The sequence below is a fragment of the Passer montanus genome, unplaced genomic scaffold (assembly GCF_014805655.1).
Source record: "Passer montanus isolate IOZ18808 unplaced genomic scaffold, ASM1480565v1 scaffold1, whole genome shotgun sequence".
NCBI lineage: Eukaryota > Metazoa > Chordata > Aves > Passeriformes > Passeridae > Passer > Passer montanus.
This window is the reverse complement of record NW_024356504.1, coordinates 20,349,198-20,365,174: the sequence shown is the minus strand read 5'-3', so window position 1 is coordinate 20,365,174 and position 15,977 is coordinate 20,349,198. Positions and strand designations below refer to the sequence as shown.

Below are 15,977 nucleotides of genomic sequence, written 5' to 3'. Positions count from 1 at the left end.
TAAAGTGATGAGGACTAGGAAATATGTTTTGCAATTCCTCCCCTCTGTCACAAGTCCTTTTCTCATCAATTCTTGGGTCAACAGGGAAAAGTGAGAACAGATGCAAAGGAAGATGTGAAGTATTTAGACTTACAAGAGATTGCTATTTTCCACCCTTTTGCGTTTTGCTTCTCAAAAGCGCCACAAAGCACCAAACATCCAGATGGAAAGATGACATTCCCTTGTATTCACTGCTGATTCTACTGTCCGTCTCCAAGCCCTTGGTCACATATTTTGATTACTTATTTTAAGAACAACGAAATTGTTGGTGGGAGCACTGAGGGAACATGGCAGGAAAGGGCTGTGAAGAGAAGAGGGTGTCCCGTAGCCTCATGGGGTCCATGGGGAGAAGGGGGTGTCTTGTCACCACCTGGGTCTGTGGGGACACAGACTATTGCTGTCTACTCAGTCCTGCTGAGGCCACATCTGAGCACTGTGTCCACATCAGGGCTCCTCCGTACAGGAAAGGCAAGGGGAGGGTCCAGCAGAGGCCACAAAGGTCATGGGGGGTCTGGAGCAATTTCTCTTATGAGGAGAGACTGTGAGAGCTGGGCCTGTTCAGTCTGGAGAAGACAGGACAGAGAGGGGATCCCACTGATGGAGAAGACAGGACAGAGAGGGGATCCCACTGATGCACATTAAGATCTCAAAGGCAGCTGCCGAGAGGATGGCGCCAGACTCTTTCCAGTGGTGCCCAGCGACACCACTGAAAAACTAAAACACAAGGAGTTTAACCTCAACATGAGGAAGAGCTTTACACTGAGGTGGCAGCACACTAAAGGCTGCCGAGGGAGGTCGTGGAGCCTCCCTCTCCGGAGACATTCCAAACCCACCGGGACGTGTTCCTGAGACACCTGCCCGAGGTGACCCTGCCCGGGCAGGGCGGTGGGTCAGGATGATCCCCGGAGGTCCCTTCCAGCCCCGGCAGCTCAGAGATCCGCGAGCAGGGGCCTGTCTCCCCTCACGGGCAGCAGCGGCGGAGGCGGCGCCTCCCGCCGCCCCACACGGCGGGATGGGCGTGCGGAGCGGCGGGTGGGAGCGGCGGGCAGCGCTGGGGCGGCGGCGCTTGTGGGGCGGGCGCTGAGCGGAGGCGCGTCCCGGCGTGGGGCTCCCGCTGGCCGGCAGCGGGGCTGGGACGGTGCCGGCGGCCTGGGAAGGGGCAGCGGTGAGGGGTCGAGCCCTGATCCGGGGCATGGCGGAGACCCTGAGCCCCTGCTCCCCACGGGGCCAGTGCCAGCCCAGCATGGGCACCAATACCTCGTCCGCCAACGTGGACACCAACGCGTCCTCCTCGGTGGTGGGCGGCAGCGCGTGGAGGGGCAGGGAGCCCTTCTCCATCCTCACCGTCCTCATCCTCACCTTGCTGGTGCTCCTGACCGTGGCCACCTTCCTCTGGAACCTGCTGGTGCTGGCGACCATCCTGCGAGTGAAGGCCTTCCACCGGGTGCCCCACAACCTGGTGGCCTCCACGGCGGTGTCGGACGTGCTGGTGGCGGCCCTGGTGATGCCGCTGAGCCTGGCGAAGGAGCTGTCGGCCGGGCGGCGGTGGCGGCTGGGCCGGGCGCTGTGCCTCGTGTGGGTGTGCTTCGACATGCTGTGCTGCACGGCCAGCATCTGGAACGTGACGGCCATCGCCCTGGACCGCTACTGGTCCATCACCCGGCAGCTGCAGTACACGCTGCTCGCCCGCCGCCGCATCTCCAACGTGATGATCGCTCTCACCTGGCTGCTGTCTGCCGCCATCGCCCTCGCCCCGCTCCTGGGCTGGGGGGAGACCTACAGCCCCGAGCAGGAGCGCTGCCAGCTCCGCCAGGACCCGTCCTACACCATCGTGTCCACGGGCGGCGCGTTCTACCTGCCCCTCTGCGTGGTGCTCTTCGTCTACTGGAAGATCTACAGGGCGTCCAAGTTCCACATGGGCGCCCGCAGGAGGAACGCCGTGGGGCCCCTGCCCGAGGCTGCCCAGGTAAGGCTGGCCAAGGGGAGGGATTCCCCGCTGCTCCCCCGGGCACTGCCGTCCTGCTTCTCCTCACTCCGGCCGTCACCCCTCGGCACAGCGAGAAGGATGCCAGGTGCCTCGCAGGCTCCCGTGTGTTTGACTTTGTCACAGACTGGACGGGAGCACAATTAGCCAGTCAAAAAGTGCAGCTCCTGGAGAAGAGCTTTATTCTCATTTTTTCTTTGTGGGTTGTAAGCGTAAGGGAGAGGTGCATTCACTGCCAGTCAGGAGAGACTTTTGAAAATTGTCTCGTTCTGAATTTGCCAGTCCTTAGGGTTTTTTTCCCCTCTTTATGTATTTTTATAGCATTGGTGGGGTAAAAAAAGACATAAACAGATCCCCAGGTCTGTACCAAGATAAATGCACATTTAACTACCAGCACAGGCTTTGCATATCTGAATACATTTTGGTAAGCAAATTAAGCACTATTCACAATATAAACGTATATATATTGATGTGCTTGGGCTATTTTTCCTTGAATGCTGCTCACTGCCTAGTGTTGAAGCAATGAGCAATCATTTCTGGTTTAAAATTACCTGCTGGCTTCAAAACCATGGTCTCCTTATCCCAAAGATTGTCTGTAATCCTGCAGTGTTGGGAGGTTTTGTTCATTTTGGGGATACACTTTGCTGACAGGAAAGCTGTGTCCCTTCAGAAGGGTTGGGGTTAGCTCCTTGTGCTCCATAAGCCAGGCTCCCTGCATGGTGCTGCTGTCACCCATTCCATGCCTCCACCGTGCCTGGCTGTGCTCTCTGTAAACTTTCCTGCCTTCTGTCACAAACTCTTACTCTCACTCCTGTCACTCTTTATGTTTCTGTGACTGCGCGTTGCACTTCCTAAGCCCAGTCTCTTCCCAGTAGCCAAAGATGAGCTGTGTGGGAGTTGGAGATACCTACAGAGAACATTTCTGTTCCATTTGGGGTTAATCCTGCAGAGCCTCATTCCCCTGCAAAATCCTATCTTTGATTTGGAGGCAAAGGAAGCTCATTATGATGGTCACAAGTAAGAGTCTGTAGGTTATGTCCCCAGATGCTTGCAAGAGATGCACTAGTATAATTGTATTATTGCACTGGCATAATTGCATAATTGCACTGGCAATTATGTGTGATTAGACTTGCAGATTTGTGTAATAATGTCTTGAAGCTGCTTCTAATATATATTGATTTATGAAGGTATCTTCTATGAAAAAGCAAAAAATTTGTTAGAAAAGTAGAGAACGTCTCCTCTAGTGGCATTATTTTTCCTACAATTTTCAGCCCCTAGTTTGCATCAGATTTCTTCCAAGCTGTTTTAAGTACAATGAAAATATTGCTTGGAGTTAATGTATAATCTCTTCAAGCACAAAACCCAGCTGATTATTTGTAGTGGTTTTGCATGCTCTGTCTGTTACACACACACCTACCCACACAGGACTAGTTGTTTGGAATCTAAAAGTCTGAGAAGTGAAATGAGCTGAGGCATTGCTGCTCGAGCCAGTGGAGAGACACAGCACATGACAGCTTTAGCAAGACTGAGTCTGGCTGCAAATTGTCATAGTTCTGTCTGCAGGAGGCCCTGCGTGGGCCCAGCAGGGCTGCCAGGTGAGTGCTTTTTGTGATGCAGCATCTGGGGGCTGGTTTAGGCTGCACTGACACAAGGGCTCTGTCAGAGTGAGCTACACACGCGTTTTGGAGGGGTTATTGCAATGCCAGCAGGTGCTCAAGCCAGTAGGTCTTGTTTCTCATTGATGTGATTGACATATTAACTTCTCCTAGCAGGGATTCTTGAGTCTGCAATTCATGTGTAGTGGCAGCTTCCCCTATTGTCCCAGCATCTCTGTTTGCTGACTTAAATTAAAAGACTTGTGTGATTCAGATGCAAACTTTACTCCTCACCTGAAGGAAGAGCTGATGCTTCACACGTGCACATTAAATGAATTTGTGGATCAAGCAAGCTGGCATTCAGGGTACACTTCTTGTTTTCTATCTAAATTAAGATACTGAGATTTACTTACTGAGTGCTATCCTGATCTTTTTTAAGAATGTGATAGTGGATTCCATCACTTTCACAGGAAGAGTAGCAGTTCCCCAGTGAATTCTGGAGGGGAATCTTCGCACACATCACTGCTGTTCTTTGGCAAAATTCTGTTGATTTTTCAACATGCAAACACAAAGGTAACATTGCCAATCTTTGCTTCTCTGCATGCAGGGCTGATCAGGCTGTCAGCACGAGCTCTGTCCTCTCTGATGGGGCAAATTCTGTTCTGCTTCTCATGGTTTGCCCATCAGCTCATTCTGATTTTCCCATTCTTTCTCCCCTGATGTCTCTCCTCCCTCTACTTTCTTCCATCTCTGTTCTCAGAGAATGCTCACCTGTCATGCTCACCCTGGCAACGTTTTCCTTCTGTCACTGTGACTCTGCATGTGAATTCCCCTCTGCATCTATGTCAGTCCTCACTCCAGGTGCCCTGCACCAGTTGACCTGAAGAATATTAGCAGGGTTTTTTTGGCAGACGATGCCAAAGGCTGGCAGTGTTTCCCAGTCTGGAGGTGAGCAATAACAGCAGTGATCCCTGCTGGGAGAGACGTCTGTGTTGCACTCAGGAATGAGCTGTCAGGTAGTGCTGGACTGGAACCGCACAGCAGGGCTGCAGTTGGTGGCCTGAGGTACAACCAGCTGGTTAATTCTGGCAAGGCTAAGGGCAGAAAAGGTCCGAGTTCACAGCACTCAGATGCCTGTAGGGATGTCTTGGAAAAAACAATGCACCAAGCAGAGCAGTGAGGGTGGTACCTTGATGTTTGTCAGCCAACAGAGTCAGGCACCAAAGTGCTTTGCAGGTTGCCTATATATAAATATATAAATAGATAAATAGATAGATAGATAATGGTTTGGGGTTTTTTCACAGAGAAAGGGCATTCCTTTCAAACTGGGAGTTGGCATACATACCTTATGTTCTTACAGAGCTGCAGAATAGAATAGGCACAAAATAACTATTCTGAGTCATTCTTTGGTTAAAATTTTACTTGTGTTTTTGAAAAATACTTTTCAAAACCTTTGAAAAAATTCAGGTGAGGGAGATGGATGTGAAGCATCTGAGATACTTCTGGTTTTAATGAGAGCTTGGTTTTTGCTTTCCTTTGAAGTAAAACAATTGGGATTCTAAATTAAGCTGGTGCTTTTATAAGTTTTTGTTTGCCAATTATGAAACTCCCTGAAAAGTGAATTCTGCAGGCAATACTGACGTGGGTGACCCTCATTAAAAACCTAGTGACATATCATCACTGACAGAGAGCTATGCTCTGTCACACCTGGTTGACAGCAGGCAATAATTCTCTCTCTAAACAGTCCAATTGAAATAAATGAGACTACTTGAAAACCAGCAGATACTGCTGGATAGTGCCCTTTAAAATCAATGAAATCACTTCTAGCATAGGGATAGCCCAGGAAACCTGAGAATGATGGGATCTGAATTTCTGCATTATTTACATGTAGCAATTGTAAAATCAGGTTTAAATTTTCATGTGAGGAGTTAAAAATTGAGTTCTGTTGATGATTGGTGGAGGTCTTGTTGGTGGGGTTTTATTTATTTATTTTTTATTTCTCCTCTCTCAAAGTACTTAGATAGTATATAAAAACATTAGGCATGATCCAAACCTTAGAGTTTTGTGAGAGTCCTTCCCACTTTGGATAACATCAGGCCCCAGAGCTCCAGAGGTGCTGTGTTGTTGTTCTGCACCTTGGCCCATTCAGCTTCTCCAACCCACTTAACCAGTCAGGACAATGTGAGAGTAAAAAAAACAAATTCTTCTTTTCTGAAGGGGCCACAGGCCTTTTATTTCTTATTTGTGCCTCTGTACAAGTAGAAGAGATGTGTCAGGAAACAAAGTTCAGCTGTCCAGAAGAGGTGAAAAAATGTCCAGAAAAGAGTGAGTCAGGAGGCAAAGTGGAGTGGGTAGTTATTTCCTGGGAGAAATACAGTTAGTGAGAGAGAGCAGGTGTTCTCTCTGTCAGATGAGCTGTTTGTCGTGTTGGTGGAGCGAGGCCTTTTATTTCTTATTTGTGCCTCTGTACAAGTAGAAGAGATGTGTCAGGAAACAAAGTTCAGCTGTCCAGAAGAGGTGAAAAAATGTCCAGAAAAGAGTGAGTCAGGAGGCAAAGTGGAGTGGGTAGTTATTTCCTGGGAGAAATACAGTTAGTGAGAGAGAGCAGGTGTTCTTCTCCCTGTCAAAGGAGCTGTTTGTCGTGTTGGTGGAGCATCCAAGACAGTGTAGACATTTCTATGTTTTGATCCTTTGTTGTGCATTTAGCTTCTTGTGCTCTTGTTCAGAGAGCAAGTAGTGTGCCAGGGCTGCACTGAGGCAGTACTGACCTTTGCTGAACCACACTGTGATAGGCAAAGCTCTAAATTTGTGGTGCTAAGCCAGATTTGATTGATGTTTGTCATTACTGTTGTTTTGTTATTGCAGCCCTGCAGGTGCAGGACAGACACACGCCGAGCACCTGCCACGAAGGACCAGTAATAACAATCATTAAAGCTATAAGGAACATTTTAAATCAAAGGATGTTGTCAGAAGGTCCTTGGTGGCATGTTTTCTATGACATTCTAGGAACACAGGAATTGGGAACATGTAGCCATTTAGGAGTAGTAATTTACTGGGGACAAACAAACAAGAGAAGAAGCATTGAACTGTAATTGCTGATCAGTGTACAGAAGAATAAATTCTGGAACTCAAACCAAACTCCTTTGTGACTGTAGAAGGATTTGTACTTGAGCTCATTCCCTTCATTTACTTTTTATTAGTCTCACAGAACAGCAGTTATCTCTGCAGTTCTCACAGCCCATTGTCCTGGAAATAGCTGATTCCATGAGTTCAGAACCAAATTCTGGCCTCAGAGGAGCAGTCCTTTCATGCCAGCTCTTCCCCCAGTGCTCCCGACTCACAGCTCCTGGAGTAGTGCCTGGGCAGATGGAAGGAAATCTGTGCCCAAGGCAGAGAGTGCTGCTAGACGCCGAGTGAGAACAGGGTGCAGCACTGCAGAGATGGCTCCAGCATAACCCAAGGCATCTCCATGCACTGCTCTAATTTACAGTCTGTGACCACCTCTTCTGCTGCCACAGCCCGCTTGCTAGTGCTCATCAGTAAGCCCAAAATGGGGGCAAAGGTTCTACACTTGTCCTTTGTTCTGTGTGGTTTGGGGATAAAGGTCAGCTGTTGTGACTTACATTGGAAACTGGAGTCATGAGAAGCCTCTGGGGCTGGCACTGGGAGCAGAAGATTTGATGCCAGTTAGAGCTGCATTTAGTTCTAGCAAGTAATTTACAAAACACACCATGATCTAGTTTCACTTGCTCTTTTGTTTTCAGAGGCTTGACCTAACAACCAGGGAAGTTTGTAAAAACTCCTCTTACTTCAGTAGGAGCTTGACCAGGCTGTACGTGCAGGCTTCATTGTGGAAAACACCTGAGGACTGAGGTATCTTCTAGCAAAGGAAATGAAATAACCTTTTCTTACAATATGTAATTAAGTGATGAAAGGGTCACTGCTAGGAATTTCTACAGTCAGAAGCAATGAGAAGGCTCTGATTTGATTTTGTGATTTGATGATGGCACACAGCAAGCTCCATCTTCTGAGCAGGAGCTGCAGATTAAATACAGTATCAAACTGTGCCTGATGCTCCTGAGGAAGTCCTTTGTATGGCTGTTCCCAGGAGGCACTTACGCAACTGTTCCTCAGGGCTAAGACATAATCTTTCAGGGTTGCTTGTCACAGATTTGTCCTCGTGTCATACATTCATCCCTTTTTGCAGAGTGTGATTAAGGACATGCAGAGCAAGTCCTTCTGCAGACAAATGGTGTGATCCTTGCTACATGAGGGGTGTCCCATTTTAATTGTCAGAACAGATGTGATTTTCATTTTCCTCCATTATTTGCCTGTGCCCATAATCTGCTGCTGTTGTGTTCTGCAGCCCTGTCTCGTGTCTGAGGGTGCAGACAGGGATATCCATCCTGAAGAGTGATTGTTCAGCCACTGCTTCACTGCCTGAATTGCTGTGCTCATACTGAGTAGAGGTCCTCCTTCTATTGCAGAGGTAGCACATGAATGTGCAATATGTAGCTAATCTAACAATGACCCATATTTGGAGTGCCTGTGAATTATCACTCAGGAAAATTTTACAGCCTTAAGCTGTTGCTTTTATTGCACTCTCTTCATAAGTGTAGTGCCTAGAAAAACTTTAATATCACAGACACTTCAATCTTCAGATTAAAATCTCTAGGGATTTTCTTCATCTGTTTAGACTCAAAGAACACAGTTTCTGCCCAGAAGCTGTTTGCTCCAGAGCACTGTGCTGTACTCACTGCAGAGTAGTGTCCTGCCCTCAGTGAGAGGAGACAAGAAGCACTGTCAACAGCCTGGAGTAGCTGAAATTTTCTCCTCTCTTGTATAACCTCTACTGAAGCCAGAGTTTGAACTGAAGGTCAAATGAAATGGTGTTTTTCTGGCAATGGTGTTCTTTTTGAGAAAGTACAGAACCACAGCATGGCTGGACTTGGAAGGGACCTCTGGAACTGATCTAGTCCAAGCCCTGCTGAAGCAGTTCACCTAGAGTGGGTCTGAAGGCCATGTAGCAGCATGAGGCTGATGCAGGGACAGGCAGCAGACACAGGCCTTTGTTAGCCTGCCTTGACAACCTCATTTCCCCCTGGGTATGAAGGCATCCAGTGCAATGAAGTGAAAGAGTCCCACAACACACGTGGTACCAGGTACTCTTTATTTAGCTCTGTTTGTCAGTTACACTTGGCAGCTTTTCCAGTGTAATGAGTTTGGCACTCTGGGGCATTCTCTTTCTTTTAGCATGGAAGGAATGAAGTTCAGGCCTTTTGTGGTAGGTGCACAGATGTTGTGCTGTCATTTAGAAGTAATACTTCACTCAAACAAACTGTCTTGGTAAGAAACTGTGTTTGCTTTTGTTTGAGGTGAAGGAAGCTTCGAAGGAACCACAGATGGTGTTTACAGCTCGTCGTGCAGCTATCACTTTCCAGACAGATGGAGAAACATGGAGAGAACAGAAAGAGAAAAAGGCAGCTCTGATGGTTGGCATCTTAATTGGAGTTTTTGTGCTGTGCTGGAGCCCTTTCTTCATCACAGAATTAATAAGTCCCCTCTGTTCCTGTAACATCCCTCCCGTCTGGAAAAGCATCTTTCTTTGGCTTGGTTACTCAAATTCTTTCTTTAATCCTCTCATTTATACAGCATTTAACAAAAATTACAACAATGCCTTCAAGAACCTTTTTGTAAAACAAAGATAAAAGGGGACACAGAGGAGAAAATGATTATTGCATAAAAGAAACATGCCTGTGCTATGTACAGTTTTCATGCACAAGAGCTACTTGAGGGGATTTAGGAGCAGTGAAAAAGAAGATGGAAGACGTCTGGATATAAACCTACTGAGAGTTTACAGCTCCCCCTTATAAACACAGATGTGCTACGCCAGTGTTTGGCAAAGAAGGTGGGAGCAGGGAATGCCTCCCGTCTGCTCCTCAATCATGTCAGGCTGGGTGTGCCAGCGCAGCGCTGTGAGCGTTCGGTGCCGCGGCTGGCACACCCAGCCCGGCTGATGCCGCCCGGGCCGGGCTGCAGCTCTCCTCATTAGCAAAGGCACCGGTGGGAGATGCTAATGAGCGATCCCGACGTGTTTGTGATATGGGCAGGATGCTGGCCTCGCGTTTGAGATTTATTTGGAAGGGAATAAACATGCTGCAGTCAATCAGTCCTGGAGCTGATGTGAAATTGAAGTGGATGACCAAGCAGCTCAGGAACACACCCTGCCGGGACTGAGGGGCTGTGTGCTCTGCAAGCAGCAGGGCTTGATGGGCAGGCTCGGTCAAACAGGGGCCAGCTGTGTCCCCTGGGGTTAAGTGAAACTTAAGGGGCAAGCATAGAATTATTGAGAGCCCCCGAGAATATGTTCTCACTGCTTGCACAGGAGGATTTAGTGAGGATTTTTCACTTGTGTTGTCCTCTCTCACTCTGCCAGGCTCAGACTCTCCCTGTTTTATGAAACCCAGGTGAGCTCAAGATAGACACCAACACCTCCAAGCGAATGGGGACTGTGTGCATGGTTATTTCATGCTATCATAAAACTGAGCAGGCATCTGTGTTACAAACTCCAAACAGGATGCTCAGTCACACCAGGTGTGCTGGCAGCAGCACGTGGCTGCTTGGCAGTGGTGGGTGAGTGCCTGCACTGTGTCTGGGGCCCTTGCACCATAAATGTGCTCATCACCCAGCCTGGGTGAAGTCCACAATTTGTCAGCTGGCATCAACTTCCTCCTACTGTAACAAAGGTGTTGGTGCCATCAGGTTTAAGAGACTCCCCAAAACCCAAAGAGACTCTAAATAATTTTCCCAAGATCTGACGAACATCCCTAACCCAACAATATATACATAAATAACCTATTTCCTTGCATACTACCAAGTCCATCTTGCTCCATATTTGTTTCTCTGGTGGGTTTTACTTCCTCCCCTGCTCTGAGTGGGAGGGCTGACAGCATCTCTGAGTATTTCTAGCTTGGCAGCTTTTTACTGACAGAGTCCCAGGAAGCTTAAGGGAGCTTGGCTGCATCTCAGGAGCACAGTGTATGGTGAGGTCAGGCAGTGCTGTACCTCACACCTGCAGGGCTGTGACAGGCCAGGGTGACCTGCTGTGCCCACAGCCACCTCTGTGTCTTGCATTCCTGCAGAGGATGCTTCTCTCAATTTCAGTGAGAATTCAGAAGTTTTAATTACTAAGAATTTCAAAAGAGTTGTTAGACAGTGACTCAGACTTAAATGCTGATTTAAATAGCTTTCCCTTGTGACTCTCAACTTGCCTGCATATGGAATAGCTACCATTCAAACCAGTGTTTGGAGGATTAATTAAACCAGAAGGAAGGCATATATCTAAGAGACTGAATGTTACTAAAACCTGCAGCTTCATTCAGAATCACTGCCAAATTTTTCAAGTCAATTGATTTTTTTCATGTAAGAGAGTCACTGCTCTAAAACCTTTAAAATCCAAACAGATGACATGGATGGAGGAAATGCAGAGGTCATCCTCAGCTGGTGTTGAAAAACATACAAATCTTCTGCATGTGGCACTCCTGAAATTTCTAGTAAACACATTTTTGGACAAATTTTAGTGCCTGTAATTCCTCAGCCTGGTAAGCCAAGCCATTACTGTCACACAAATCCACTGCCAACACTGGTGCCCTGGCCCATCCAGTCTGGCTGCAGGAGCTGCAGTGATCTCCAGCTGCACATTCCAACTGACTGGAGCAGCACCCAGCTCCAGCTCCAGCAACAGCACAGCAGTGCAGGCACCTTCTCCCATGGCTTGGCCTCTGGAGCATGGGAGGACAGCACAGAGCTGCAAGGCCCCTGTGCAGTTCCTGCAGGGCACAGCTGCAGACACTGACCTGCAGGAGAGCAGCAGGAGGGCACTGAGAGCTCTCCTCCTCCTCAAGGATGAATTTAGCTCCCTTAGGAGGCAGGGCTGGGCCTCTGGAGTTCTGAAGAGAAGCAGCCAGTGCTCTGCCCACCCAAGCATCTGTGCCAGCAGCGAGTGTTACAGTGACAGGCTCACACAGCCAGCCTCCCTACGCACCCAGAGGCTACAACAGGCAAGCAGAGCTTTCATTTCATTGGCTTTAGAAAGCTCTCAACAAAATCAGCTTCCCACACTGGCTCTAAATCCAGACTACATTTAGAAGAGGGGCAGCACAGAATCGGGATTTAAAATTCTGGGTGTTAATCACAGCTTCCTGTGGGAAAAAGAAAATATCAGTGGTTGCTGCCTAACTTGCTGGATGCTGCCATATGAACTAAGATTAATGACACACTATCTTGACTATTCAAACAGGAAAAAAAAATCAAATATTCTAAAGAGACATCATTTGGCACAGCTTAAATACTATGTATTTATTTCCCCAATAGAAGCTGCCAATTTGGAGTACAGCAATCATCTCTGCTTTTAAGCAGTGGACTACTAGTTTTAAACTTCATTTCCTGACACTGAATTTGATCCTAGAAAAGTTTATTGGAGCCTATTGCTCAGCAGAAGGGCAGAGTTGCATCCTGCAGCAAGGCTTTAAGAATCCTGCAGCAGCTGCATTGTGGGAGGCCAGAATGTGCAGACATGAAAGGGCTTTGGAAGATGAGTGTGAGCAGACAATGCTAATAACCCTAATAAAGAAATTAGGTTTTGCTGCAAGTCCTGAAAATGTTACTTTACAAGTCTTAGAAGGTAACACCAAAAGAGTTCAGGGCAAGACCGTTCTCTTTCAACAAGGAAATCCAGCAATACTAAAGAAAAATTCTGAGAATGCCTTGCATGCAACCAGCTGAGATGGAGAATTAAGGCAGATTCTCCTTGCTGTTAATTTCTCCCCAGGAAGAGAGGGAGGAGAACCCTGACACACAGAGCCTGTGCCAGGAAGCAAGGAACAGCTGATGGAACTGTTTTCACACCCTCACCAGCTCCTTTCTTCTCCTTTTCACATGGGCCTCACACCAAAGGTAGTGGCCATCTGCCCATCTCCAGCAGGGCTCCATCTACAGCAGACAGTGAGTTATGATTTCTCCTTTGTGAGCAGCAACTGCATTCTACAAACCTCAGATTTATATCTCAGTCAAAATCATACAAATCCTAGTCAGAGAAACATTTTTATATTCCTTGTGGAAGTTTCCAGGTTACTGTGTTTGTAGCTGGTAACCATAAATTTTAACATTATACTGAACAAATAATCACATAATTTATTCTACATGCAAATTCATTATTTACCTTACCTAGGAAATTTTGCTTGATGCTAAAAAGCAATTGTGATTAAAATGACAAATCCCAAATTGAAATGCCCATTCAAGTTATTTTTTTAGAGTTGTGTGGTACACAAAGACAGCACAGCTTGAATTCCCAATCAGCTCTCCTTGGTGCCAAAGTTAAGTTATTCTAGCTACAAACTGGAAAGAGCCTTATATAGTTGTTATAGCAAGCAAAGTTTGTAGACAGAAATAATGCTTCCTGTATCAAAGCTGACTATAGAAAATCTGCAAGCAGCACTCAATGCAGGTTTCCTTCTTTGAAGGAATGCTGAATGTAAACTTTTCCTTCTTTGAAGGGACTTGGAATCTGATTTTACCTTCATTATTTTGCTAGCCCTGGGCAGACTGACTTTTTGAACAGATTCAAGAGGAGCAGCCCAGATCTATTCCCTCAGTAACCAGTGTGGGGGAGCAAGGTTCCAGCTGGCTCAGTGGGAAGGTTTCCTTTCTGTTGGTGCTGAAGGAACAGGACATCACAAACACAGTGACTCATTGACTATGGACACGATTCATCTTTTAATGCACTTGTAATTCAGGAGCCTGGGAAAGCTTCCAAGGCAAGTTCCACCTTAAAAACACGATATCAGAATATCAGTGGATTCCAAACATTTTTATTTTGTATTTGCTGCCACAGACAGTAACTGAACAGTGCTGTCATCAGTGTCAGTGGGAAAAAGGAGCATGGGTCTTCTTCTCCCAAAGATGTCATGTACATTAAGAAGTCAGTCCAAAATCCTGGTGTTAAGTACAAAAAGCAACTGTTTGAATTATAAAATACTGTATATACAGATATAAAAATGTCTCAGAAAGTGTCCCACAAAGTTTCTGAACTTTCAAGAGCAAATCTTCAGCAGGGTAAGTATTGGTTGTTGTCTTCAAAGGTGAGCATCAGTTCGTTAGAGCAGAATGTCCCAGTCTTTATCTTCCTATATTACAGGTGACAGACTCTGATTTTCATCCCCACCAGGGATAACGTGGTGATCCTAGTATTAAGGTGTTTTTTTCCTGGAGCTATTAATTTAACAAGCAAACTCTCTATATATAAAAATGAAATTTCAAAGAAATTTATACAACAGCTAGACTTTATAAAAATATAGATCTATAATTTTACACCAGGAATTATCCAAGGTAAATTTTCATTTTCTTAGTCATTAGAAATTAATTGTTATCCTTTGGAATCCTATATATGGCTAGAGTATAAACTAAAATAATGTGAAGTTATTAGCTGGAAAAGCAAGTTTGAAGAATCTCATTCTGTGGTTTTTTTTGGGGCCAAAATTAACAAACTACTGCATTCTGTAGTGCTTATCCTGTGGGGTGGTGGACATACTACACAGTACATGTAAACTTATTCCAGAATTTTCACCTAATTGAGTGTTAAAACCCAAATTAAAAAAAAACAAAAAACATTCCCACTGTCCTTACTGTAGAAAAAGAAACCCAAACCCAAATAAATAAAGTTAGACAGTATTTCTATTTTGCTGTACTGTGTTAACTCTTTACTGTGTAGTGGAGGCAATAATGAATAATACAGCCATGTGATGAGGGAATGTAAACTGAACACATACTGGAAAAACCAGACTTTTACAGCTGTGTGTATATATATTTTTTATATATTTCTATATATATACATCTACATTGCAGTTATAACTGTCACCTCACAAAAGAGATTCAGTGGACTGAGCAATCTTCTATAAATTTCCCCAGCTGGAGTTCTTCAGGAAGAACTGGCTTTCAGCTTGGACAGCAGCATTTCATTCTTACGGCATTCCTGTTAACAGAGAGCAAACATGCCAGGAGGAATTGCTCTCAACTCTGCTACCTGCATCTCCACACCAACAGAACCAAACCCTTTCTTTCATTTTGAAACATCTCCACAATCCAAAGCAGCCTGGAGTGAGTGATGAGTTGAAGATAATTGTTATTCCAATGGCAATACTCATTAAACTTCATGACATGCCAGCCAGAAGGAACACTGCTTGACCACCCATCTGAAGTTTTTACATGTAGCTAAAGCAAATTCAGCTTTTTACTTATAACTAGAATAAATCTGAAATGGAGATTACTTGTAGGTGATCTGGAACAGTTCACAGGACAGTTTGCAAAAGAGTCAGTGCTCAGGGAACAACTCTTGGTCAGGAAATGTATTTCCACAAGTACACCTGGTTTCAGTACCACAACCATGACTTTTTTATTTTTAAGGGTGGCAGAGTTGAGCAGAAATTCCCTCATATGGCAATGGAAGAAAAATAGGAAAAAAACTTAACAATAGATCTACCTAAATTCTGCAAGTAGGATGTAAAATTCTGCATGTCAGACAAGTAGCTGAACAGCCCCTGTCATTCTGCCAGAGTATGCTGTCTGAAACAGGAAGGAACTGTCTCAGAACAAAGCAGGAATAATTACACAAAGATGTTTTTCCTCGAACATATGAAGCCAAATGACAATTTTGCCTGCAGCAGTCCTTTTCATTCATTCATTCTCATGGAGACAGCAAGTAACAGAAGCCCAAGATGATTAAAAGCTTGGGAAAGGCTAAATCAATGAAGTGTTATACAGTGCTTTCACAGTCATTAGGCAACAAGGCTGGTTCCTGAAGATTAATGACCAAGATCCTGCATTTCCTCCTTATTCACACACATTTCCACACCCCTCTTTGCTCCAATAACTAACTGCTCACAGACCTTCAGGAGATGCCACGTGAAAATCTAAATACACCACTGGCTTGATAACCTCTCCCTGTAACATGGAGAGGTGCCAATCTAGCAGTGAAAGGACTCCCAGAATCAAATTCAGAGTCCAAGATTCACATGGAGAAAACGATCAAGATATATCATAAACATGGTGTGATAAGCACCATATCAGGAAATCTGGTGCATACATTAATGCACAAGTCACATCAAAATGGATCACTGAACAGGACAGTTGAACATAGCAAAAGCATTCTTACCTCTTTAAATTCTTTCACTGTTTTGAAATAAAGTCTCTGTTTCTCTAGAAGCTCTAAGTATTCATCATTCAACTGGTCTCTTCTCATTTTGTTTTCTTGCTTCTTCTTTTCCATCTGTTGGTATGCAGGAAGGGTAAGAGATCATATGTAT

General features: G+C 45.6%; 2 protein-coding genes and 1 long non-coding RNA gene across 6 annotated transcripts in view; 2 read left to right on the top strand and 1 right to left on the bottom strand.

Moving 5' to 3' along the window:
* Positions 1–1,084: 1,084 nt before the first annotated feature.
* LOC120512370 (5-hydroxytryptamine receptor 5B-like) lies at positions 1,085–12,424 on the top strand. Of its 2 annotated transcripts, none has more exons than XM_039730729.1 (2): positions 1,085–2,005; positions 8,994–12,424. In XM_039730729.1, the coding sequence occupies exons 1-2, from the start codon at positions 1,232–1,234 to the stop codon at positions 9,324–9,326; spliced, it is 1,107 nt and encodes a 368-aa protein (XP_039586663.1). In that variant the 5' UTR covers positions 1,085–1,231; the 3' UTR covers positions 9,327–12,424. The 2 variants fall into 2 exon arrangements, with proteins under 2 accessions (XP_039586663.1, XP_039586574.1); XM_039730640.1 differs by having other exon boundaries at positions 8,970–12,424.
* A 48-nt stretch (positions 12,425–12,472) lies between these two features.
* Positions 12,473–14,276, top strand: LOC120512464. The gene is made up of 2 exons (XR_005630028.1): positions 12,473–12,621; positions 13,211–14,276. It is a non-coding gene; the product is annotated as an uncharacterized LOC120512464 (long non-coding RNA).
* Positions 13,472–15,977, bottom strand: part of CCDC93 (coiled-coil domain containing 93) — a 31,759-nt gene continuing 29,253 nt past the window's right edge. For all 3 annotated transcript variants that reach the window (XR_005629991.1, XM_039730375.1, XM_039730502.1), the window contains exons 22-23: positions 15,827–15,940; positions 13,472–14,647 (exon numbers count right to left, since the gene is read on the bottom strand). Coding sequence is in view for 2 of the 3 variants with exons in the window: in XM_039730375.1 (XP_039586309.1) it covers positions 14,594–14,647; positions 15,827–15,940 (168 nt within the window). In the remaining variant the exon portion in view is untranslated. The remainder of the gene's footprint in view (positions 14,648–15,826; positions 15,941–15,977) is intronic.

Coding starts and splice junctions, on each gene's coding strand:
- LOC120512370 (XM_039730640.1), top strand. CDS start 1,232: ATGGCGGAGACCCTGAGCCCCTGCTCCCCACGGGGCCAGTGCCAGCCC. Junction 2,006..8,969: donor CCCTGCCCGAGGCTGCCCAG/GTAAGGCTGGCC, acceptor TGTCTTGGTAAG/AAACTGTGTTTGCTTTTGTT.